The sequence below is a fragment of the Argiope bruennichi genome, chromosome 1, assembly GCF_947563725.1.
Source record: "Argiope bruennichi chromosome 1, qqArgBrue1.1, whole genome shotgun sequence".
Classification (NCBI taxonomy): Eukaryota; Metazoa; Arthropoda; class Arachnida; order Araneae; family Araneidae; genus Argiope; species Argiope bruennichi.
The window spans coordinates 95,501,794-95,528,171 of NC_079151.1; the positions used below are offsets into that span (position 1 = coordinate 95,501,794).

Below are 26,378 nucleotides of genomic sequence, written 5' to 3' on the forward strand. Positions count from 1 at the left end.
ATTTTGATGTTTCTATATTATTCAGACTAGCTGGTTTGAAAGGATTATAAAATAAATAATCAATAGATAAATATGACTAGTAACTATTAGAAAAACTGTTTTCCCCAGCAAATCCTAATTAACTTGGGTATAAAACTGCATCTCCTATTAGACTAAGATATTATACGATATCCTAGATACTATGTCCAATATTCCGAAACCTGTACTGTATCATAAAAATACCGTAACAATATTGAAGAGTCTGATGCTTTTTTGCTTATAATAGAGTCCCATGCCATTGTTTATTGCAGATATATAATTCAGTAAGGAGTATTATAAAAGTTTATGTTCAAGTGAAAGCTTCCAGCACTTAATTTCTAATAGTTTTCGTATACTTTTGATTTTTGGTACAGTTGCGCTATGTCCTATTTAGCGATCTGGTGCAGAGCAAGTCTATAAAAGTGCCGTAAAAGAACCGAAGATCCATTACTGAAAGAATGCTAAAAATCAAAAGATTCATGCTCAAGTGAAAATTTTGAATACTTATTTTCTGATACTTTTCGAACGCTCTTGATTTTTGGTACAATTGCCTTATGCCCCATTTAGCAATCTGAAGCAGATCAAGTCTCTAAAAGTACCGGAAAAGAACCAAGGATCTATCACTGAAAGTCCAAAACCTTCATGGCAGTGGTATCAATAAAGTATTACCGCTTCATCGTTTACTACTAACCCCCTTCAGGCTATAAAAAGAACACCGAAGACCAAACCTGTAAAACAAACTATCCCAGAATGCCTTTCGGCGTCGGGGGAGGGGGTGGATGCCAGACGTGATTGCTAAAGACAAGAGAAAAAGACATAGTTCTTCTGTTCCCCCCTGGCCCCGTCTAATGCCCCTGATTGAATTTGGTACGGAAGCAGAACCAACAGGCCAACCCACCCCATACTCTCGTTATCAGGGAGAAAAGAAATCACTCTGATCAAATGAGGGAGCCCAGGTTCGAGATTAGGGGGTGTAGTGAGTGCGAAAGGGGGTTTTTTCGCTTCCCAGGTAACCTCATCACTCCCCACCCTTCCTTCGACTTCCTTTCGTATTTCACTTGGTTCACGGTACAGAAAAAGCTGTAAGGTAGAAGACGTATTTATCTTAGCCGAGCGAGGTTCGCCCATGTTATTAATGAAATTCTTTAAAAATTCTGTTCTCGGTGAAAGGCAAGATACTTTATGACATGCCATTTTGAGATGAATATGTAGAAAAGCATAACGATTTTTTTTTATTTGTGATATTCAGACTCCAGTTATGACTGAAGGATTCATGCAATTTCTTCTATAAGAATTTTTAATGTCCAATAACTCCAAGAATTATCTCCTATAAATTACATAATTTATATATATGGTTTGTAAGAAAATAATAGACCTATAATTAACTGCAAAAAATTGTATTTTGTTGAAAAAATTCTTCATAATGTTTCTTGTGACTGGTAATTTTAACTCCTCATCAACATCAACTTCCTTTTCGTCCTTTTTATATTCTATTGATTGAAATCATTCTCTTTAGCTACTTCATGAGAGGACTGAAGTTTAAAAGAAATATTGAGAGTTGATCATTCAAAAAATGAACCAGAGGGGTGGTCTCCTCAAATCTTTCCCGCATACTCTCTAATAAAGCTGTTACAACAGTGAACGCCTTGCATGGTATTGACGCGTATAATAGTTACGAAATATTTACCTTTTGTATGAATTTAGCATTTTTGTTGAATCGATCATGTGACCCTTGGTAAATGGTTTGGCAGTTAATCCCTGACATGCGGACAAATGTACTTAAAAACCGAATTTGGGTTTCAGACGCGTTCTTAACCGATTGGAACAAACATTTGACATAAAACCACACTTAAAGCCGCAACATCACGTGCTAAATTTTATATATTTAAATTATTACGTTTTTGAGTTATCGCGTTTACATGTTTCTGAAAGTACAGACCGACAGACGGTCAACCCCTTGTTAGATTCAAAATTTGGTAGTGTTTATACTAAAGATTAATTTGTATATCTTAACTTTATTTATCTACTTCAATTCGTTTTATAGTTACTTATGCTGACTATAGTTACTTATGCTGACTTATATACGAACAGCCGGACGGATAGACTTTTTCTAGAAGGATTTTTCTCAAAATTAGATAGAAAATCTACAAATTTGGTTTTAAACATTTGTATCGAATTTCATCCATCTTGGGTTATCTTAGTCACAGACAGACAGGCGGACATTTTCCTAAAATTTGTTTTTTAGAAAGCAGGAAGGCCTAAAACGTGGTTATTCGTCGAAATCTCGAGTGCGAATTTTTTTGACGATCATTATATTATCTCTATACTTTGTATATGAGAAAATAAAAATCAACTCATAAGCTGAAATCCCAAATCTAGACTAATAAATATAATTATTACAACTTTTTCAAGAAATCTCTTTATATTAAAGATTAAAATAGAATGTACATTTTCCATTTATTAATCATAGCGAGAACTCGTTATGATTAAACTGGTTCTATCTCCATGTATTCCGTGAGTAAAAAATTTAGAGCAACTTATGAAGTTGAGGAATCAAAAGATGAAATAGCAATTGATAAATCTAATACAAAACCCGGTTTAATTGAAGAATATCAACTTCTTTAAGATCACGGTTAATTGTTTTGTCTTATCTAAAATATCTTTTCCATCTATAAATTTTAAATATATTTATAAGCATTCTATTAAAAATATTATAAATCTTTATTTACTTATTATATCTTATAATTTACTAAACTCATTATCGCACTGAATTTTACTGTTAAAGTAAAAATGTTTTCATTGGAATGAATCTCGAAAAGTCAAATATGAAAGCATTTACAAGAAAGTCTTTATTTAATTTATTATATTATTTAGGAAAATGAAATCTAAACGACAAGAAAAGGAATTTTTATATTATTGTTTAAATCAGCACAGATGCTCTGATTACAAATGCCAAACGAAAAAATTGAGAATTTGAAAAGAAATGAAATTAATTGGACATGAATAATAAACTTGATTAACATGAATGAGTAAACATGAAAATAAATGAATGAAATGAAATATAGATAATTATCAGATAGTAAAAAAAGTCCTTTCACTTCAGAAAATATTCCATAAAAACCGTAGGGGAAAAATGAATAATTTTAAGTGAAGGAAAGAAAAACTTGTTATGAGGAAAATTTAATCTAAAATGTACTTTGTTTCCGATATAACAAACTGTAATTCTCAATAATAATTTGGATATAACAAACTGAAAATTCTCAATATAAACTTAAAATGTAAAATAATTTATTTTGATTTTGTACTGTAAGAACACTTGTTAGATCCGGCCGTCTTGAATAAATATGAGTCCAAATAAAAAATAAGAAATTTTTTAAGTAGCTTACAAAATTAGAAAATAAAGAAAAATTTTGAAATGTAAATATAGAAATATGAAAAGGAGTTAAAATAAAAATAAATAATTATTTATTCATTTTTATATTAGAATTACAAACTGATTAAATAAATATATTTTTTTAAGTTAAAAGCATTGTAGCTGTATTTCCTAGGCTCGTAGTGAATACCCAAAAAATCACATAAATCAATTATATCAGTGTTTTCTGAAAATAAAAACTTAGAAATAAAAAAATAATTATTTAATACTGACACTAAAATAACAAAACACTTCATACTCCATATATCATATTCTCTAATAAATGGTGTCTCAAAATTAAGGCAAGATTTGAATTTGCCGTAATTTGTTCAGTTAAATGTTGTTAACCCTAGTAATAAACATTAGACAATTGATAGTTTAGGGTTAGTAAAAACGGAGCATTGCACCGAGTCCAACTTGTTAACGCCAAATTTGAATTAAATAAAAAAAAACACATTTTTTTTCTGTTCAAATTGTTATATTTTTATTGAATCGTAAAGTACACAGGATAGGGTTAGGCATGGAATAACACATAGAGAAAATAGCCCCCACGGATTCGCTGGCACATACGCAGACTTTTTGTCGAAATTTTCTATGGCCATTTTGCATAAATGTGGCGGAATTTCATTGATGCAGCGTTGAATTTCCCCTTTCAATGCATGTGTGCCTCTGGGTTTGTTGCATAGACCTTTGACTTCAAATAACCCCATAAAAAGAAATCCAGTGGTGTTAAATCACACGATTTACGGGGCCAATTCTCAGATATTCGAACTGTGGCCTCAAGACTTTCATTATTTTGAAATATTGTTCAACAATAAAAACACGTTGTTCTATCGTGTAACGTTCCATTTTTACTAATCCTAGACTATCAGCTGTGAAACAGTTTTTAATAGTTTTGCCGACACTTTACTGCAGAATGGTGACAAATTCAAATCTTGCGTTAATTTTGTCACACTCTTTAATAGCTGACGTATTGGGTTTGAACTTTTCAAATGAATTGATTTCATGATCATTTAAATGAATTATTGTAATGTATTAAATTTAAAACAATATTCCTTCTATATTGGCTCATCGTTTATATTGATTACGTACTGGTGCATTTAAAAGCCTTTAAAGCTTTTTTTGTGCCATACTTTAATATTTTCAATTCAGTGTTAAAACTCTGAAATAAAATTTTATTCTCCGGATTTATACCTGGCACTGTCTCTTTCACACCGGTGAGAAGCAGGAAGACAAATATTTTATAAACAAACTTCGAGATTCATTCAGCGCAATTTTCACTCCTGAATTACAGGCATTTTGAGCTAAAAGACAAAAATAAAAATCAAGTGACAAGATAAAGCACTTAATGCCTTCGCTTAAAATTAATGCTTCGCTCGTAGAATTTTTAAGCGCATTCGACTTGTGTGTAGGCGAATTTTTCTCTACGCCAGTTAATGAAGTTTCCCATGCAAATTTGTTAAAGAGCTGACATATGTAACTTGGAATCAAATGAATTTTTAACAGATTTCAGTTTTTATATCTGAAATACTCATTGATATTATTATCTTTCATTTCGGAAAAATTGCAAATTGAATTGAAATGTGTATTTTAAATTTTGCATTTGAACTTTCATGATTAAAATTAGGATATAAAGCACAATAACTAATAAGATAATTTTTAACTCTAACTATTTTTTCTTTGAATATCAAATCAATTTTTAATATATGGTTTATTATTGTGCAAAAATCTTTATAGTTACACATATTAAGCATGTTAAGGAAATAGTCGCTCATGTTAAGGAAATAGTCGTACATTAATTTGAAAAATAAAAAAAGGAATTATGAATTTTTTTTTTTAAGTCAGCATCAGATACATTTATCATTAAGCGGTTGAAGACATTGTACATTACCAGAGAAGATGTTGAAACTTTCAAACTGTAAGAATATTATATTTTTTACTTTTCACGCAGAATAAAGTCATTAAGGAAAATCATATGGTCGAAAATGACACGTATGATGAACTATAAGGAAATGATTATAACTCTATTGGCATAATGCCATTTTAGGTAGCAAAAAAAAAAGAAGGAAGGAAGGACAATTTTTTTTCCTCAGAAAGGCAGAAATGTACTTTTTCAACTGTGATGATAGTGCTTCTGTTCATTAAGTAAAGGGTAAAACACCCAAAATAGTTGTAAAAAAATTGATACATTATACGCTTTTCGTGCATACGCTAGAATCAAAAATACATTGAGATTTCTCCGAGATTGTTTAAAAATTATATAATTGAAGAAAGTATCATTTTGTTATTACCCTAAAAGTTGAACAATCCTTCTTTTTACATTGTTTTTCGTTCCTAAATAAGAAAAAGAAAAAAAATATTCTCTGTCATTCTGAAATGCAGGTAATTCAACGACTAGAACGACTACTCATAGATTAAAATAACTATAATTCTTTTTAAAAAAAGAACTGAAACACCTTTTTATGTAATTTTTTATTTGAATAAATGAATTCCGATTTATTCGCTTCAATTCTCTTATTTTCATGAACTTATTTACAGCTTTTGATTTTCTCGTCATAAGCATTTTATATGTACAGCGTTATGAAAATCATTGTTTCTTGATATTACTCCATTGTTTTCGATTTATAAAATTCATTTTATGTTAATATTATTACATATTAATTTTTTTGTTTTTCTCTTATCCAGTATCATATTAGTCTCTGTATTTCCAAATGATATAGTTAATCGTTTGAAGATATTCTGTTCCCGTTTTCTTGATGATTTGCCTTTAATTTGTAAAAAATCGCACTTTTAAATACTTTTTTTTTTTGCTTTTGATACTTTTACCTTACATTTTAGTAATAATCCTCTTCTTCGATATCTAGATTTTGAACAGAATTTTGGACTTCAGAAATGAATGTTTCACTTATTTTGCCTCTTCTCATTCTCTATTTTTGATTTTTGAGTTAAAAAGAATCTTTTGACGAGCTACGAATATAGTTTTCATTTGTCAGCAGAGAACTCTTTCCAACTTGCAGCAATTATTCGCTGGAAGACGACAATCCAACAGAATAAGTTCCAAGCTCGAAGCAAGTACGAAATAAAACTATCACACTCCTGGAACGGGCGTTTCCGGAGGATTCATCTTCGTTCTTTCTTTCTCCACAGAAAGTGAGCCCGGATTCAATTAGAAAGTTAATCTATTCCAGCTGAACTTCGAATGCAATTCCCCCTATTTTTTCTTAGTCTTCTTCTCCTTTGTCTTTCTCCCGCCAAAAGTTAGGACTCCTGAAATGCCCAAGTCATGACTCCTCTTCTTAATCAGCGTGAAGCCCGGCTTTGGAGGAGCTAACTTTTCCGAATTTGAGAAAGTGGGTTCGGTTTGCCCTGATAGGAACGAATGGGAGGAGATAAATGGCAAAATCTGGAATGAAATGTTGCGTTGAGATTTGATTGCTTTAGAAGAAGGTAGAGTTGCGTTGATATTTGATTGCTTTAGAAAAAGGCAGGTTGCGTTGGTAAGTTCAGACTAGATTGTTGTTAGAAACAATGAATAAGTTTAACATCTTCAAATCTATTTTGCCCTGATAGGAGGGAATGGGAGGAGATAAATGGCAAAATTTAGATTGAAATGTTGCATTGAGTTTTGATAGCTTTAGAAGAAAATAGTTGCTTGAGAAGTTCAGACTAGATTGTTGTTGGAAACAATGGATAAGCTTAACATCTTTAAATCGGTTTCGCCCTGATAGGAAGGCATGGGAGGTGATAAATGACAAAATCTGGAATGATATGTTGCGTTGAGATTTGATTTCTTTAGAAGAAGATAGGGTTGCGTTGAGAAGTTCAGACTAAATTGTTGTTGGAAATAATGGATGTTTATCTTCAAATCTGTTTTGCCCTGATATAAAAGAATGGGAGGAGATAAATGGCAAAATCTGGAATGATATGTTGCGTCGAGATTTGATTGCTTTAGAAGAAGATAAAAGTTGCGTTGAGAAGTTGAGAATAGATTGTTGTTGAAAATAATGGATAAGTTTACAATTATTCCACATCAGGTTGTCTACAATTCATTCATAATAATCAAATTGGAAATTGCAGAAAAGTTCACCATATTTACATCCTTTAAAATTGTACATTGTTCAAACATTTTAATAAAATGATTTTTTTTAAGTAATGTAAAATTCCTCCTATTAAAATAATTTCTTTCTTTAAAGTATGCGACTACGATCGTGATTAAATTTTTGAAAAATACTAGAAAATAGAAATTTTTGAATACTTGCACAGAAAACATTGAAAAAACATCTATGAAACAAAAATATATCTTTTTACTCTTTGCACTCGGATGGTGCCTTTCACTCACCATTCAAGACGGTGCATCCTTTTGGCGTTTCATTTATTTATTTTTCATTTATAATTGTTAAAAATATCTAGAAAGGGATAAAAAGATGTAAATTAATTTTTCGGAGAAATTCAAACTTAAAACAATTATATATATTTATTTTTTAGAGCAATAAATAAGCCCTTGTATTAAGTGATGAATTATGCATCGGATTACTTTTTGAGTGCTGAGGGTAAAATGATGAAAGTTTTTAAAAATTAGAAAACAAGGACTTTTCTTGGTTAAAAAGAAATATTAAGCAAAAATTTTCTAGAATAGAGGTTTAATAAATGATTTGCTTAAACTTTAGCATATAGCCTTAAAAAATATATTATCTAGTTTCTGAACTAAAATATAATCTGGAATTTTACCCATTCTTTAAATATTGGAGTTCGACTGATAAATAACACAAAAACATACATTTTTTCACAATGTGAAGTACTAAAACATTTATAAAATATTTCTAAAAAAAATAGATTACTTATTCTCTAGTTTAGGAACTACAGAACATATTGAGAAATTATTATATCAAATTTGAACAAAAAAGTATGCATTCGATTGTAATTTCTGAGGTTTTTCGTAAGGAAATTCTATCAAAGATTAGAATTTGAGAAAATATCATCTAAAGATGTAGCATTAAAAATAGAATTAATTGTACGAAAATGTAAATATAAAAATCAGAATAACCTCCCAAAAAATAGAAGCAAAATTCTATCAGTTTTATAAAGAAACTTGTTCAGACATTAACAGTATAAAATAAAATAAAATTTTCATACTTTAAGTACAATTAGTTTATATTCATATGAGCAGTAATAAAAAAATTCACTTTATTCAAATCCTTTTTCACTGTGTATAGTTCAGTTATATTACTAAATTATATTCTATGTTTCAATTTTTATTCATAAATATTTCATTAGATCCAGCCTATTTTAAAGACAATTTCTATTCAATAAAAAATTACGTACAATTATTCATCCCAAATTCCATTGCAACATATTCGATGTATTTTATTCAAGTTGACTGCTTAAAAAGTAGCGAAACATTTTGTAGAAAAAAAAATCGACGACTAACTTGTTTTAAGTTTTAAATGTTTTTTATAAGCTCATTAAAATGGCAGAAAATTAAAACTTGAAAATTTTCCAAGAAAAGAAAGATTTTTTTTTTGTTACTGACAAACAATGGCTGATTTATCCAGTACAAGTTGCTTTAAAGGATATTTTAAAAAAAATAAAGATTTTCTATATTCATTTATCTGTAAAACAGCTCCCAATGATTGATCATTTAAATTCTTCGCTTATCGAAAGCACGAAGTAATTTCTTACTAATAAAGTTAAAACACTTTGTATTTTACTTCTTGCTAAATTTTGTTTAAAAAGTTTTAATAAATTTAATTTGAAAATATTTTCCAGTAAAATAAGCATAAGCCAGTTCGCATGCAAAAATTATTTTCTTTTATCAGATGCTGAAACACATTCATCAGTTTGTTATTCTTTATATATACTTTAGTTCTTAAAGAATGTATTGTATTCTTTAAAAGGAAAACAAAACAAAAAAAATTAAATTATCTTCTAATTACTTAATCATTGAGCTAGTTAAAATTCAAATAATTATAATTCAAAAGCCTTTTCATTTTCATCGTGATGTTTCAGGGTTCAAAATTTAATTTAGTCACTTAGTGTAATTTTATGCATCAAAATCGGAAGTACATTTTTCTTAGCAATAAAATTCGTTTTATTCAATTTCCTTTCTCCAAATAAAAACATTAAATATTATATAAAATCGGTATAAATAAGTATATTTTTATTTTTCTAAGTAAGAAAATTTATTTAAACGGAATTTTCTTTCTACTAAAATATATTCAATAAAATCGGAAGTACATTTTTTTAAGTAATAAAATTCATTTTAATTCAATTTTCTTTCCACAAAAAATACTCAATAAAATCGGAAGTACATTTTTCTAAGTAATAAAATTCATTTTAATTCAATTTTCTTTCTACAAAAAAATATTCAATAGAATCGGACGTACATATTTCTAAGTAATAAAATTCGTTTTAATTCAGTTCCCTTTCTACAAAAAAAAAAAAAAAAAAAAATATTCAGTAGAATTGGAAGTACATATTTCTAAGTAATGAAATTCGTTTTAATTCAGTTCCCTTTCTACAAAAAATATTCAATAAAATCGAAAGTACATAGTTCTAAGTAATAAAATTCGTTTTCATTCAGTTTTCTTTCCACAAAAAATATTCATTAAAATCGGAAGTACATTTTTCCTATTTAGCGTACAAGTAATAAGATTCTTACTAATTCAATTTTCTTTTCAGTTTCTTCAATGTCTGGCAACTGCACCAAGGGTCGAGTGACATTCGAACGGACTCCTGGACTGCGTTTGCCAAGTGAAGATCTTGTTGTATTCGGTCCATTGGAACTTCTGCCCAAGACAGCCCCTACAGCTTGTTACAGAAAATGCCTGGAAAGTAACAACTGCGAGGGCTACTTTATCGACCACGTGGACCAAAAGTGTATTTTAGTGAGGGAGGACTCTCAGAACGTATCCCTGGAGGGTCCGTTGCAGCATAGCAGCGGCTGGAGCTACCATCGGAAAATCTGCTTGGATGGTAAGCGGATCACTAAGACATAATCCTTTGCTTTTACTAGATGTATTTACCTAATAGTTGCATTGAAGACTGCTAAGTGGATTAGCGTTGTGTATTAGGAAAGGAATGGGTGTAAATAAGTAATGTGCTTACTCAGCATTGAAATAACTTTTCTCTGTAATGTTTAGGCTGATCATATAGAGACATATAAATAATTCATAACATTATTCGCTTTGAATAGTCTTAATGATTTGCACAAGTTTATTAATAAAAGCTGAAGGGTGGAATTATATGAAATAACCGAGAATATTTCTTATATGTTAATGATTTTCAAATTTAAGCACATTATTAAATATATCGAATTAATCTAGATGATAGTAATAATTAATATCACTATCGACTTTTTTATACGAAAATTAACCTTACTTTTGTGAATTTGGCTTTAATTCAGAATGAGACAAAAGGCAGAGGAGGAGATATTTATTTTATTAATGGTTATGTATCTAATTTTATTATATTTAAAATACATGAAAAAGTACTCGTTTCAAATGGAAGCAAAATATTATGATTTAAAATTAAAATTAAAATTAACATTTGGGAAAAATAGTTAAAATAAAATCACACCAAATACAGAATTCACGAAAATTAATCTCCCTCGTGGCGTATAAACTTTCTACAAAATAAAAGTGCCCATTTATGACAGACGGAATGGGAAATGAACATAATATTATGTATGTGTTACCGTTAATGTGCATAATTTAGTTATTTCCAAGAATTCACTATTATTTCATGAAATAATTGATTATGATTTATTAGTCATATCATAGAAGATCTAATTATCTCAAATATAACTGATCAAATTCTATGAAATAATGAATTTTATACTTTAACAATAACACATAAATATATAGATCGAAGACAGAAATTTCAGAAGTGACGTTGATACTGAAATTTAGAAACAATGTACTTATTTTTTTGCATGTTTTTTTTTTTTAAATATCTTTACACAATGTGAAAAATTATAAATTTAATTGAATCTTTAAAACGCATTTTTATGCTAAACTCATAAGAAATAATATAATAAAATATTTTATTAACGTAGTTAAACTGAAACTTTAAGGAAAGATTATAACTATTAAAAAAACTATCTCAAAAAATGGGCCATTTTTTATTTTTGTTGGAGCAAATGCCTTATTAATAAATCTACGATTTTGACTTTTTGCCCTTCAATGTCATGAAATTAAAAAAATGCTTGCCCTTATTTCATATCTTATGAGATATAAAATAATATACTTAATTCAATGTAAAATAAAACAACTTTCCCATGATCCACACTTTGATAACAGTAAACAGCAACATGGGTTTTCCATCCTCTTCTATTTCCCCTGATGGACCTACTGGCTGTGCATCTTAAAAGTTAGGCAAAGAGCGCCCGGAAGCCTCGATTTCTTGGGATCTTCCCCAACCTTCTTGAGTGGGTTCTCTGTTTATCTTCTCGGTTTCCAGCGAGTGTTTGTGTTTGAGTTGTCCGTAATGGAACTAAATGGACTTGGGGTTTGTCTTTTGTCAATACAGTGATCACCCTGTTACCGCATTTTCCACTCTTGTGCCTAGCTCTTGTTTTTTTTTTTTTTTTTTTTTTTTCTCCTCTCTCTTTATTGTTTCCTTTCAATACTTGATATCATCAAGCCACGCACACAAAAAATATTGTTCTTGTAGAATGCCCTATTTTGTCATGTTGTGCGGAATACATTGCCAGAATACATTTTACGTATTATATGTACTGATTATTTTTTGTGCTGTTACCTTGGGATTATATTTTGCTTGCCTGCAGGTTTTTACATGAAATTGCAATATAAGAATATTGTTGGTGAAATTGATCTTCACCAACTAAGTATTTCATACATTACCAGCTTTTTTCTTTGTACTGTATGGACATTCTACCATGTACGTCGGTAATCTCTGCGTTACTTATCTTGCTTGTTATATAAAGATGCTATACGTCGTTGATTTTGAGTGACATTGCAATATGTAAACTGGTTTATGATAAAATACATATTCAACTGTTTGCTCAAAAAATTCTTAATAAAAGTTATTATATGAGTACAAATCAGCTAGACACTAACCAGAAAGATTTTTTCATCGATTCTTGAAGACTTATATGACGTCAGAGTCATGTGATGAAATAAGCAATGGATATATTTAAAAAAATCCATAGGGATTTCTCTTTAGTAGCATATTTAAAAAGATTTGTTTCTAGCTTAAAAAAGATCAACGCTACCGAAATAAATGATACAATAAAAATGAAATAAAAATCGTACTATCACACTATGCGTTCTTGATAATTAATCATCTAGAAATTCAAAATATTACATGATGGATTTTAGATCAAACCTTACCGATGCATTGAAAAATGTAAAAAATAAATAGTTGTGTATAATATAAGCATCATATTTGATATTTTTATAGTAAAATAGGCAAGCTAAAGCTTAGCAACTTATTAATATATTCATAAGAAAGAAGCTTCTGTTATAATTAAGGTTTATCATACAAAGTATACATGAATTAAAATTTTATATTATAAAATAACGTTGCAATATTTTTATAAAAAATAAATTATTAAATTGTGGTTGAATTAAAAATCCGGTGGCTTAGTTATAATTGCATCCGCAATTTGTAATTATAATGTAAAATATTAAGAAGAAAACATTTACCCAATTATAATCACTGTATATGGAAATAGGGTTTGGGAATTATAATTGCAACTTAATGAACTAAAAAAGAAGCTCTCTGTTATATATATAATCATTATAAGTTAAAAAAAACACGGAAAAATATAAACAAAGCAACAATTATAATAAACAGTAGAAAATCGGTAATAAACAACTGGAACAGCACAGGGTTATCAGAGAGAACCAACAAGAAAGCAATACCCAAAAGAGAAATTCGCTTAACTACTCGCTTGAGCTCTATTCAACTACTCATGTCTCTCGACTCATCTACTGACTACTTCTTTCTACTCGACTCTGTTTTTATAGCTCCCATGATAGAGTATCTAATGTTCTAAAACAAATGCTGTTACTACTCGAATCTTAATGCTTACATCAAGATCTTTGGACATTCCGGGTCCTTTATTTTTTTCTCTAAGGCGAGACACAATAATGCAGTATCCATTCAACATTTATTACTATAGATGCAAAACTGTCTTCTTCCAAAGAGACTGCACGGAGAAACAATATTGCAAATTCTTAACAATATATAGGGTTATTTAACACAATGACTGATAATATTCTCTAGAGTTCAAGTCTATAATTGTTCTGCGAATGAATATCCTTATATTCTAGGTTGTCATCAACTTCTGTGGAAGGAAAAAAAATAATTTTACTAAAGAGAAATAAAGTTCGCTGTGACGCTCTGGGTTCAATACCGAAATTAACAAAAAATAAAGGGTACTCAAATTCCATGCCCATTATTTTGTTTTACATAAACTTACGATTGAATTAAATGTCTATAAATCTTTATTATTTCCTTTCTTATCTCCCTAATCAGTCGAAAAAACAGTTGCAGGTTTTTGATGGTCGGGTATACTTGGCCAATTTCTTCGTCTGTCCAATTTTAAACATACTGATCTGATGCAAAATGCTCAGGCTTCAGTTCAAAACAAAGGATAAAAACATTGATTTCATGTATAAGATATTCAAGCGCATGATTATTTGTATTACAAATATTCAAATCTATAACTTGTGACATTGAAAAAAGAATATCTAAACAAGCCCATAATTGCCTCCCGAATGGAGATCAAATTATATCTTTTCACGAAGATGGTGTCCTGTGAACTATCTCATTGAATAAAATCAATGTTATATACGATAAACATTAAACTCTAGACCATGCATCCAACTTGCAATAAAATAAATCACATTCAAATTACACATCCATAAATTGTTCTTCACATAAACTCACTTTCCAAAAGTCTTTATCCTTTTCCTTTCTTGTCTTCCTCCCGGCGCCTATTACTTATGCTTCAGCTAAGAAGAAGAAATTGGCGCGTGTTTCTGAGAGAGAAGACTGAAATAGAGCGTGAAGACTAGCACACAGCCAAAGCACATGAAGCACAAGTGCCCGTGGAGGTGGGGTGGGCGCCACCCCGGCCTCCGGTCTTTCGCCGGAAGAAAATCTTGTCCGTCCGTCTGCCTTCCAGAAAAGAATATTTACTTTCACTCGCATTCGTGTTGTTTACCGTGTCCTGGAGAGGAAGAAAAAGAAATGGGCTGCACATAGTTTGACCGGCAAATATCCGACAGGGATATATTCTTTATTTTTTGGTCGAGAAGTTTTAGTCCACCATCCGACATAAGCGAATCAGGAATGGTTTCTTTTTTCGACGAAGAGGAGCAGGACACTGAATAAAATGTTCGGTATAAAATTGAGGTTTTAAGCTAAAACTGCTTCAAAGTCATTTGTGACTTCATCAAAATGTATATATCATTGCAGTTTTAAACTGTAGTACAATATTTTTTATTATTTTTTACAGAAAAATTAAAAATTTTTTGTTTTTAAATAATAAATAAGCAAATCAAGAATAGTTTTTTTTTTACAGAGAGGAAAAGGAACTGAATAAATTGTTTGGTATAAAATTGAGGTTTTCAGCTAAAAAATTTATAAATTATTATAGTTTTAAGCTGTGTTACTTTATTTTTTATTATTTCTTACAAGAAAATTAAAAATTCTTTTTCTCCGAATTAGAAATAAGCGAATTCAAAGTTGTCCAGAATAGTTTTTGATAAAGAGGACCAGGACACCAAACAAATTGTTTGGTATAAAATTGAAGATTTAAGCTAAAACTGCTTAAAATTCGTAAGAATGTATAAATTATTGCACTTTTAAACCATATGACATTATTTATTTTTTATTATTTTTATTCCTTACAGAAAAAAATTAAAAATTCTTTGTCTCCGAATTAGAAATAAGCGAATCCAGAGTTCTCCAGAATAGTTTTTGATAAAGAGGATCAGGACACCAAACAAATTGTTTGATATAAAATTGAAGATTTAAGCTTAAAACTGCTTAAAATTTGTCAGAATGTATAAATTATTGCACTTTTAAACCATATGACATTATTATTTTTTTATTATTATTCCTTACAGAAAAATTTAAAATTCTTTGTCTCCGAATAATAAATAAGTGAATCAGGAATATTTTTTCGACAAAGAGGAGCAGGGCAGTGAATGAATTGTTTGGTATAAAATTGAGGCTTTAAGCTAAAACTGCTCATTTATAAATTTGTCAAAGTGCATAAATTATTGCATTTTTAACCGTAGGACAACATTTTTTTTATTACTTATTACAGGAAAATTAAAAATTCCTTGTCTTCGAGTAATAAATATTAATATTTTTTTCACCATTTCGTTCTGACTACTATTTAAAAGGATGACATTTTTGGATTTCAGGAATGTACTGTTTCATTGATTCAAATCCAAAGGAACGTGAATTGAGTGTACATTAAGTGTGAATTGAGTTGAATTTTCTTTTGAATTGAGTTGAATTTTGAATGTAAATTTGAGTATAACGAATTATATCTCTTATGAAGAATCAATTTTAGCTTAACGTTTGAAAACAAGCGATAATTCAATGTACAGACATGTACAACAGACTGTACAGACAACGTACAGAATGACCCATTGATCTACGAATTCACTTGACCTCCTGGATAGATGATAATTCATGGGACGTTTACTGTTATTTCAATTCAAATAATAACATAAAGGATAGTTGCAGTACTGAGGCATTTCCAAGTGATTTTTCGTTTTAAATTATTTGATACTTTCATTTAATTATAGATTTAAAAGACAAATTTCAATAATTTGATGCACCTTTCATACATTGCATGCTTATTGTAAGCAAAAGGGTTGAAAAGATATGTCGCCGATATCCTTTGTCTAGGTTGAAATTATTCCCTGAATTATATAGATTTTTTTAGTGATAAGGTTTGTACACATGTTTAAACGCAGATGGACTAAAATTTAATAGCTCAAATAAAACTAATTAAATAAAAATAAAAGAGCAGAAATATTTTTAGCAATATATGTAAAAGTTATTAGTTTTTGGAATGATTAGCTTTCAGGAGCTGCACATGCTTTAGTTTTTTAAATGTATTTTGTTTATATTAATTATTTATTTAAATGTGGCAATGGAGATAATATTAAATATTTATTTGATAATAAATGCTGAATTACGATATCAGTTAATGCGATCTGTGGTCGCTTCAACATACAATATTTAATTGTTTTTGCTACGGATTGAAAAGATTTGAAAATATTATCTTAGAAAAGAAGTAATTTAGGAATCCATTTTAGCTTGGTGTGAGGAATTTTTTCAGATTGTTTTGAAATCCACAGTACATGCAAACCTGTGGTTGAGTTTTAAGCATGCAAATAACAATAAAACTGCACGCTGTTACGTTTGTGAAAAAAGTTTTAAGTTGAATGCACTTAACGCTACCACAGAAGAATTAAAAGTAGCAACATAAAATCTTGACCATCGTAAGAAACATATTCATGTAATGCATGATGTATTCAGAACAGTTTAATTTGACTTTCGTGCGCACTGTATTTCCTCATGACAACACATTTGTAAGCTAGACAGTTTTCCTTTCAAAAATTCGCACGCGACTGGTTCATTTCACTGTTGTTTAAAGAAAAAGAAACAATCAGAAACTAAAAACTCAGAAACTAAATCAGATATAAAATAGGTATAATTGCAAATTTAAATATCACTTTTATACATCGATGGCTTTAGATTAAATACATATTTTTAACAGCAATAAATTAAATTGCTTTGATTTGTTTCACAAATTCGCAGTATTGATATTTATGAATTTGATTTTAACCCTTTCGCTTATAGTGACTTATGTCAGTTAATTTCTCCTTTACACATATTTCCACATCAATTTAAAGTAAATATGTATTGAAAGCATCAAAATTCCAATGCTGTGAAAATCAAATGTTATTTTATATTTTATAGTTTTGAAAAAAAAAATCTATGAAGAGCAATAATCTGTTTTTCCCAAAGATAAATGACATTTATATTAAGCTAAAATATTTTTCTCTAAAAGATAGAAAATATTAAATTTGCGGAATGAATATATTGAAGATATTTACTTTAAAATTAGCAGATATTCATTCCTCCGAATAAATGGATGGATGTTTCGCTAAACTATTTATTTTTTATACTGTTCTTATGTAGAAATTTTATTCATAGTTTTTCTTGATAAAATTTATATTACAAGTGTTGTTTTTCTCCATTTTGCGAACTGTGAAATATAATAAAAATGTAATATTAAAGAAGACAGAAATCTGGAATTTTCATTTTGGTAATTTAAACTGCATTACATTAAATTATCAAGTTGTTTATTAAGGGTGACTACATTTTGTACTGTTTTTGCGAGAAAATTCGAATTTATTTTCAAATTTTCAAATTTATTCATGTAAATGACTTTTATAATTTAGATTTTGCCTTAAAAACGATTTCATTTCATTCAAAATTGTGAAACAAATTTATAATTCTAGGTATCCCATAATTCCATGAAACTAATGTTTTTCAGATTTCTTTATGATAAAAATATTAAACACGTGATTTTTATAAAATACTCTAAAATATTTCTTTTTATTTATCTTATGGAAAAGTGATAAGATTATTATCAGGAAGTTATCATAAAATAAAACATATCTTTATAAAGACGGAGAATAGCATATATAATATTAGAGTGAAATGTAATAAAGCTTAAATTAAATTCCATATAATTTACATCAACTGTGTTTTGAAAATTTATTCTTAATAATTTCAGTCATATATATATATGCGAAAGTTTATTGTGATGAAAATTATTCGTTGGCCAATTTTTCTATAATCGCTTAACAAGAAAATATGCGTTTGTAATATGTAAGCCATCATCTACATAACGAAAAAAAGCCATTTGTAAAATGTTGAGTCAGCACTTCTTATTTCTTTTAAATAACAATTTTTTTTGTTAAAAAAATAATTTTTATATCTTTAGTTCATAAATTCGGAATCACTTTTGCAGACGATTTTTTTAGATATTAAATGTATGAAATTTTAGAATCTAAAAAATATTGTCTGACAGATAAATCTTTTTTATTTTTTCACATCTAACAGACGATAGCTTTTTTTTAAATATTTTTTCTCGTCTAACAGACGATTATTATTTTTTTATATATATTTTTCCCGTCTGACAGATTTAACTTTCGTCTAACTTAAGGTTTAACAGACGAATGGCAAATCATTTTAACGCGAAAATAACGGTGATTTACATACCTTATCTTCTTGTAGAACAGAAAATCCCCATCAAAAAACCATTCTAAGCAGAAATAAAATAAGGACTCGGCGAAATGCCTATCGATAAAACGACACTAGGCTCTTTTCAACAAATAGAATAAAAATCTATTCCTAGTTGTCTTGCCGCTTTTTCTTCCCTTAGAAAACAGGTAGTCTAGCATTGATTATCTCTATTGAATTCTGTTTCCTATATGTAATTACACGATATTCCACGCGAAGTTCCGTTAGTTAAACGAGTACGAGTAAGGAAAAAGAATTTTGTTGACAAAAATAATACAACATTCCAAGCTGTAATTCGTTCCCAAATATGTAATTATTTAATCTAGAATTATAAAGGTATTTTGAAAGAAAGCAATACTGCATAATTCTGCGAATAGCTCTAAATATATATTTAAAAAAAAATTATTTGTCTTAAATGCAGGTCATTTTATTTATATTCTAAAACGTTGAACATGTGCCAAGTACCTTTTGCAATTGATGAATTAATAAAGGGAAAAGGTTTTGAACTAAGAACAGGGCAATCACTTTTGTTCATCAGCTGTATGAAATGGAATGATTTTTAATGTTTTTCGTTTGATTTAAAGGATTTATTGGTTACAGAGAGAAATGTTTCTTTTATTTCGAGTGGTCAATGCTAATTCCATTTTCACTTGATTCAACTAGTAAATTGATAGCTGAAGGAGTTACAATTGTTGTTCCTGCAGTATTAACAATGTATTGTTCTAGTTAGTTAAATCGGAAAGTGAATTGCGGAAAATATTTTACTGGTTAGTATGGTAAAATGATCCAGCCATTTAGCTGCAGTCCACATAAACAAATAGTTTGCCACGAATGTTCGAGACTTATTTTGATTCGGGTGTAAAAAAACGTACATCCACCGAACATCGTCAACACGACGTTTAATATAGGAAATTCGCAGGTTTAAGTCCTTCAGCACGTTGCTACAACACGAAATTGGAAGGTGTTTGACGCCTCATGTTCAGACTATTTAAATAATATCTTTTCATACGCACTTTAATCCGAGTCAGATGTAATGTCTTAGTTCAGATATTAATTTAATGTGAAATTATTAGATGACTCTGACAGTTATTAACGACTCAATAGAAATTATTCTGAACTGCATGCACAATTACAAGGCAGTGACAATTGCAAGGCAATTCTCATTATGATACAAATCTATTTCATTTCTTTACTAACATATCACAATTTTTTTTTTAAAAAAAAGAGAATGATGATTTTGTTGAAATATATTTTTACTTAATGTTAAATGAAATTTTAACATTCATGATTCATTCATTGATTTAACATTCATATTCATTGAATACTATTTTCTCCCAATATGTGCATCGTCTAAATAAATAAAAAAAATATTGTAATTTTAATCTATCTTTTTCTTCAGTTATAAAAAATGCAAAATTATCAAAAATAAGCTGCAATTCTTTTCAATAAAAAATATATTCAGTTGTATGTTTGCAAAATGAAGACATCCTAAATCGAATGCCTCGAATTCTTGCAATCAGTCATTGGCGGTTGAGTTAGGCGGTTGAGATTTATGATTTTTTTAGTCACTAGATGAGGTTAAAAGTGGGTTTAAAAAAATCAATTTTATTAAAAATTGTTTCTTCATTTTTTTCTATGATAATGCAGAATGAAGATAGTTGAAGAATAAAGAATAATTTTCTTATGAAAATGACAATTGTTTTTAATAAAAATTGCCAACTTCATTGCCATTGACAATAAAATTCTTTATTTGACAGCCAAATTATCATTGATATCAACGAATATGACTTATTTTCTTGCTTAATAAAATTGATTGATCAGACATTTGCTTAAAGAATGATATGTTAATCCCTAATTTCATACAAAGTTGGTACCGTACTGCTTTAAATCTCAGGCAAATAAACAAGATATGTTCGTCAGTTTAAATTTTCTTGCAAAAGATGTTTGTTGGAGATAATGATAATCTACATTAAAAAACTCTGCATATGGTTTTAACAATTTGAGTTTCAAATATATAAGTTTGTAATAAACACAACCGACAAGAGGAATTAACTGATTAGACTAAACTAAAAAAGAATCCGTTTCTGAGCAAAAATCAACATAGTTATCAATGAACTGTAATGACTAACAATGAACTCTTTTAGAAAAAAATTTTTTTTCTGTTTATCGTACATTATTTTATTGCAAAGATGTTCATTCTAATGTTTCTATTTTTTCTTTACAGATGCACCATGTCATAGACAGTGGTCTTTCGATCGAATTCCTGGAGTTCAGTTGTTTGGGTATGATGACAAACCTCTTTCCAACATAGAATCAAGAGATGTTTGTTTGGAAAAGTGCAATATCGAAGACAGCTTCGTATGTCGGTCAGCTCGCTATGACCGCCTCAAGAACACCTGTGTTCTAAGCCGGCACGATCGCCGAACAGCACCTGAAGCTTTCCGGAAATCTTTGCGACAGGTGGAATATTTGGAAAATCAGTGTGTAACAGGTGGGAAACATATTTCTTGAATTGTTATTGAATATATATGATAAAAAAAATTTTCAGCAAAGATTATTTTAAAGTATCTATTAATAAATAACACAAATACAATGATCTATGTTGCAACTAATGTCAAGTTTTTCAAAGTCAATCGCGTATCAGTCGAATTACATATATCTTGAGTTTATGATTTGAGATTCTGAGATTCTGTATGTGTCTTTGAATTTTTCGAAAGAAATATTTCCTGAAACTATAACTCATTGATCTAAGTTGGTCGTAATTATATATTAGACTTGTAGAATATGAGAAATACTAATTAATTTAATCCATCTAATATATATGATAATTAAATTATTTTAATATGGAAACTCCTATCTCTTATTATAAGTATATGGTGTTTCATCACAATGATTTTGTATACCTTTCCTTACTCTTACAATATACTTAAAAACCATTCGTAATATTGAATTAAGATTACTTATTTTGACTTCGTTCTTTTCTATATAAATATCTAAAATTGATTTTAAAATTTTTAACCCCTTGGGTACAGATATATTTGAAAAAATTTCTTGCATTTTAAAGGATTTAATTTGACGATGCGTAGAATTTTATACATTTGAACGAGCAATTCTTGTATATAATTCTTGTATATATATAAATTTATTTCGTGTATCTCGGAAAGGGCTTTAATGATTTGAATCAAATTTTATATTTAGATAAGGTTTAGCTTTTTAAGTTTATCTATACAGGCGTCTTTTCTAAAAAACTTCATTTTATATGAAAAGAAACATTATTTTATAACTAAATATTGACATGTGGCTATACATAACACTCATAAACGTATCGAATAGTGGTTAAGGTTTCGGGTTCCTATGCATTTTTCTCAAGTTCTAATCCCGTGTTTGCAATTCAATTATATTTCGCTTATAACTTTAAACGAGTCATAGGATAGAATTTTATTCATGATTTTGCAAATACAAACAATAAAAAACCTTCAGAGTGAAACTTTGTCTCCCAGGTACTAATATATAAAGTCAGTGGATTTCTGTGATCATTTCAGCATCAGTAGACACTGTGATTATTTGAGCGATATGATATATATACTAATTAAAATTATAATGAAGCATCATCTTACGATTGATATCAATCACTCGTGTCATGAACAAAAATAGACATGCTTAATTTTGACCTAGTTTGAGTAACGAATTAGACTCGCATCCGTAACCTCTGCCAAACAAATGCGTGACGAATCTCTGTCATCCAAAAACTAATCAAAGACCTTCAGTTGTACTGCATCAATAAATCTGATTTTTTAAAAAAATGTACTATTGAAAAATTCGATTATGAAACTATTCAATATTACATTAACCAAACATATCCCAAAAGCAAATCTCAAACAGAAACATGCTACCACATACTGTTCATCACGTTTTAAAACTCCTCAGCGTTTCTGCGCATACGTCAGGATGCGTTTATTTAATCTAAATAGGGACGAGAGAAAAAATAAAAGGACTTTTTTTACATTTAGTAATAAGGTGAACTCGGATTTTGCGGGAATTTAGAAAGTGCAAAAACTTCGTATGACTCGTATTATTGTGTAAAATAATTCGTAATAAAATCCTTTAGAAATTTTTTTATTTACTGTAAGTGGCCTAAACATTAAATTATGATAAATAAATGCAATTATGTTCTTAAAATTTAATAATTGATTTTTTTTTTTTTTTTTTTTTTTTTACAAAATAACAATTTTTTATGTTAAAACATTTCTTTATTTATTTTTGAATTTTTTAATAACATTTTGAAATTTACGTTGGATAATCTCAGACACATTTAATGATATTATATAAAATATTCTTTGTGTCATTTTTGCCACTTGAACTAGCCATATAAGCAATTAATACGCAATTTTGAATTAAAATAGAATAGTATGGCCATAAACGATTCGACACCCACTTACATGTGGGAAACAAAAAAATAATAATAAAAAAAATTTAAAAAACTGAACGAAAAAGTATTTAATTGGTTGGAAATCAAGGGCAAATAATGACGAGTTATTCCATAAATGCCTTCATCCTACTGCGTTTCACCCCTTAAAGAGACAGAATCTTCGAAAAGCGATAGTCTCAAAAAAGTGAAACCTTACAATAGCTCTTTACGTCATCGATAAATAATAAACACAAAATATCTCAATATTTCATAATTTACCAGTTTTTTTGTTTATAATTTTATACAAAAATATTTTTAAATGTCATTTGTAATAATATATTCAACTTGGATTAATTCTGAGAAATCGATAGTAGATAAATATTTGCAGGATTTAAAATAATCCCAGAATAACACATTTCGTTAGAAAGTTTACCATAAAAAATTTTTAAATCATGGATATTAGATTTTATTTAAATGTTTCATTCAGTTTCAAATTAATTAAAACAAAAATAACGTATATAATTATAATCTGCTTCAAAAATTTAATACTTAATAATTAATATAATGAGTTTATATTAAACACAGAATGAGATATTTATAATGACTTAACATTCATTTTAAAAGTTTTTTTTAAAGGAAAAAAAAACTAATTATTTATTATAGCCGTACAATTTTATAATAGTTTATTGAAAGTAAAATGCAACTTGTGTTCGTTTTTATGCGCTTTTTTCAATGCACCGTTCAATGTAATCAACTGTAATCATGAAAACAATAAAATATGAAACACAACAAACTATACGTAGATTGGTTTATTTTATGCTACAAATATTTTAGTTAAAAAAAGAGCAAACGACAATCAAAAATAACTTGAAAAAATTTATATAATACTTTAAAGTGACCTTCTGATATAATTTAAGTAAAGTACAATTTTTTTTTATTTTAAGCAAAGCACACTCCGGTTCTAAACTGTAATCTGTAAAAAAAAATGTAGGAGCGAAAATTCTTTCTCTATGCCGTGCAACAATAGTTGTTTTTCATATGAAACTAAATGACAGGAATTAGGGGACACATTTTTTTATTAGTATTGACAAGATAATGATTATAATTATGTTTCCGAAGCAATGTGGAAGTTAGCATTATTATTGATTTTTTTTTTTTTTTTGAAGATTGTGAATATGCCACGGTATAGATTTTTTTTTTCTGATTTCTCTTAAGTGTATTCAAAGACAAGATATTCGGAGTCATTTTTCCCATTTTTGATGATTATATTTTTGTCAATATATTTTAACCATAAAAAGGCAGAAAAAAAAAACTTCGCTCAATAATAGAATACACAGCTGAATACATATAATCAAGCGACTTTTCTAACATTAAAGATGAATGGTGGCTGCATTTTAGCGAAATATTCTACAAAACTTTGAAACAGACGTATGCAGAACTTATACATTTGAAAGAATGAAACCAAAGGTGGTTGTTGAAATTACATAAATTATTACATAAAACACACAGGTCAATAAACTTTCACTATTTTCTAATTAATTTCCTTCCAAAATTTCATTATATCTGTCGTAATGTTTTCTTATATATGTAAAAGTTTAGAATCAGGAATTGTTGGGATTTCTTTTTCATACAATCCCATTTGTTTTCTCGTGGGCTCAATGTTTTGCTGAGAAATATTTTTAGTAACCCTTTGAAATAGTTACATGAAATTATCCCATTGATGTGGAAGCTTCGAGAGGGATGCCAGCTCAGGTGTCGTCCTCGTCGTCTAACCAGGGTTCAAAACTACGAGATTCGTCTCAAAATAGCCCTATTGTTTGCTTTATAACCGAACTTTTATATACTAAACTATATATAGATTAAACAATTATCTTCTAGAATTATATCATTTTTTTATATACCTTCATGCAAAAGTGGAATTTTTAAAAATTAGCAGAATCATCATATTTTTTGGTAACACATTGAATTGGAAATGTCAGCATCTTTTCGAGATACATCATTCAGAGAATAGAATTTATTGTGTTACATGCCCTGATGATCAATTAACTTGATTGATTAAAGCATTGCACTAATCGGAACAAGTGTCGATTAAACTAACTAATTGGAATTTGACCTGATTATCCGAATTTGTTGAGCTTTGATGTGAAATTTTATTTTATCATCATCAGTGTTAATTATCCGGTCAAATTAGGTTTTGATAGTAGTAAATTATTCCAACTAGTAGCAAATTATGCTGTCGGTGGTTTTCGAAATTTTTTCCATTGAAAATGTAAATGTATAAAACATGCTTTTTAATGCAAAGCGTTAGTCATATAGTCTATTTTGAGCTATATTTCTTATAAGAAAAGAATCAAACACCATAAGTAGGAGAAAGAGGTAAAAAGACATCCTAATTATTTCCAATCATATTTTTATTTATTATTTTTATTTAATAAATCTGTAATATTTGATTCCATAAATTAATTTTTTAAAACTCAATTTTAAGGCGCTTTACAATAACTTAATTTGACCACTGTGATTGAAAAAGTAATATCAATCATCAAATCGATTTATTTTACATTTAACATGAAAAAAAACTAAAATTGAATGTTTTGTTTATAATTTCGAACCAGACCTTGTATTATTATTAACATTTATTTTCCGTACGGAAAAAGAATTGACGTAATAGCTAAAAGAAAAATTTTGCTCAAAGATTATTTACGTATAAATAAAGATATTAAAATTTTAAAAAAATATCCAAAGAAAAAGATTACTAACAATGCAAATACTCATTTTAATATTGTATCATTTATATTATAATATTGTGAATTTCTCTTTTACTCTTCTCAGCATATGAAAAGGTGTGAAATGAAATTGCTGGAAGGTTTAACTTAACCCTTGAATGCATTTTAATAAATAATTAACAAATTATATTTAAATTATCTCCAACCATTATTTCTATGTTTCTTCATTGCATTTACAGTTGAGGAACACTGGGTTTATTCATCTTATTCTTTGATTTTTACGGCTTTCATTTCCATTAATAAATTCAATATAATTGTTAGTAGTTTTTAAGTTGACCCAAATTGCTATAATGTATTCTTCAGTTTAAAAAGCAATTTAGTAAACATTACACACTAAACAGCTATCCCCTCCCTGTTTAGGTGTACGAGTAAAATGATTGATAACTGTTGCGACAATAACACAGGAACTAATGGTCTTTACTAATCAAGATGGAATCACTTCAAGAGAGAA

General features: G+C 28.6%; 1 protein-coding gene across 2 annotated transcripts in view; it reads left to right on the forward strand.

Annotated features, from left to right (window-relative positions):
- The window catches only part of LOC129966174 (uncharacterized), a 448,724-nt gene that overhangs the window by 185,437 nt on the left and 236,909 nt on the right, over nt 1-26,378 (forward strand). For both annotated transcript variants that reach the window (XM_056080579.1, XM_056080587.1), the window contains exons 3-4: nt 10,109-10,402; nt 20,961-21,227. In XM_056080579.1, the coding sequence (XP_055936554.1) occupies nt 10,109-10,402; nt 20,961-21,227 (561 nt within the window). The remainder of the gene's footprint in view (nt 1-10,108; nt 10,403-20,960; nt 21,228-26,378) is intronic.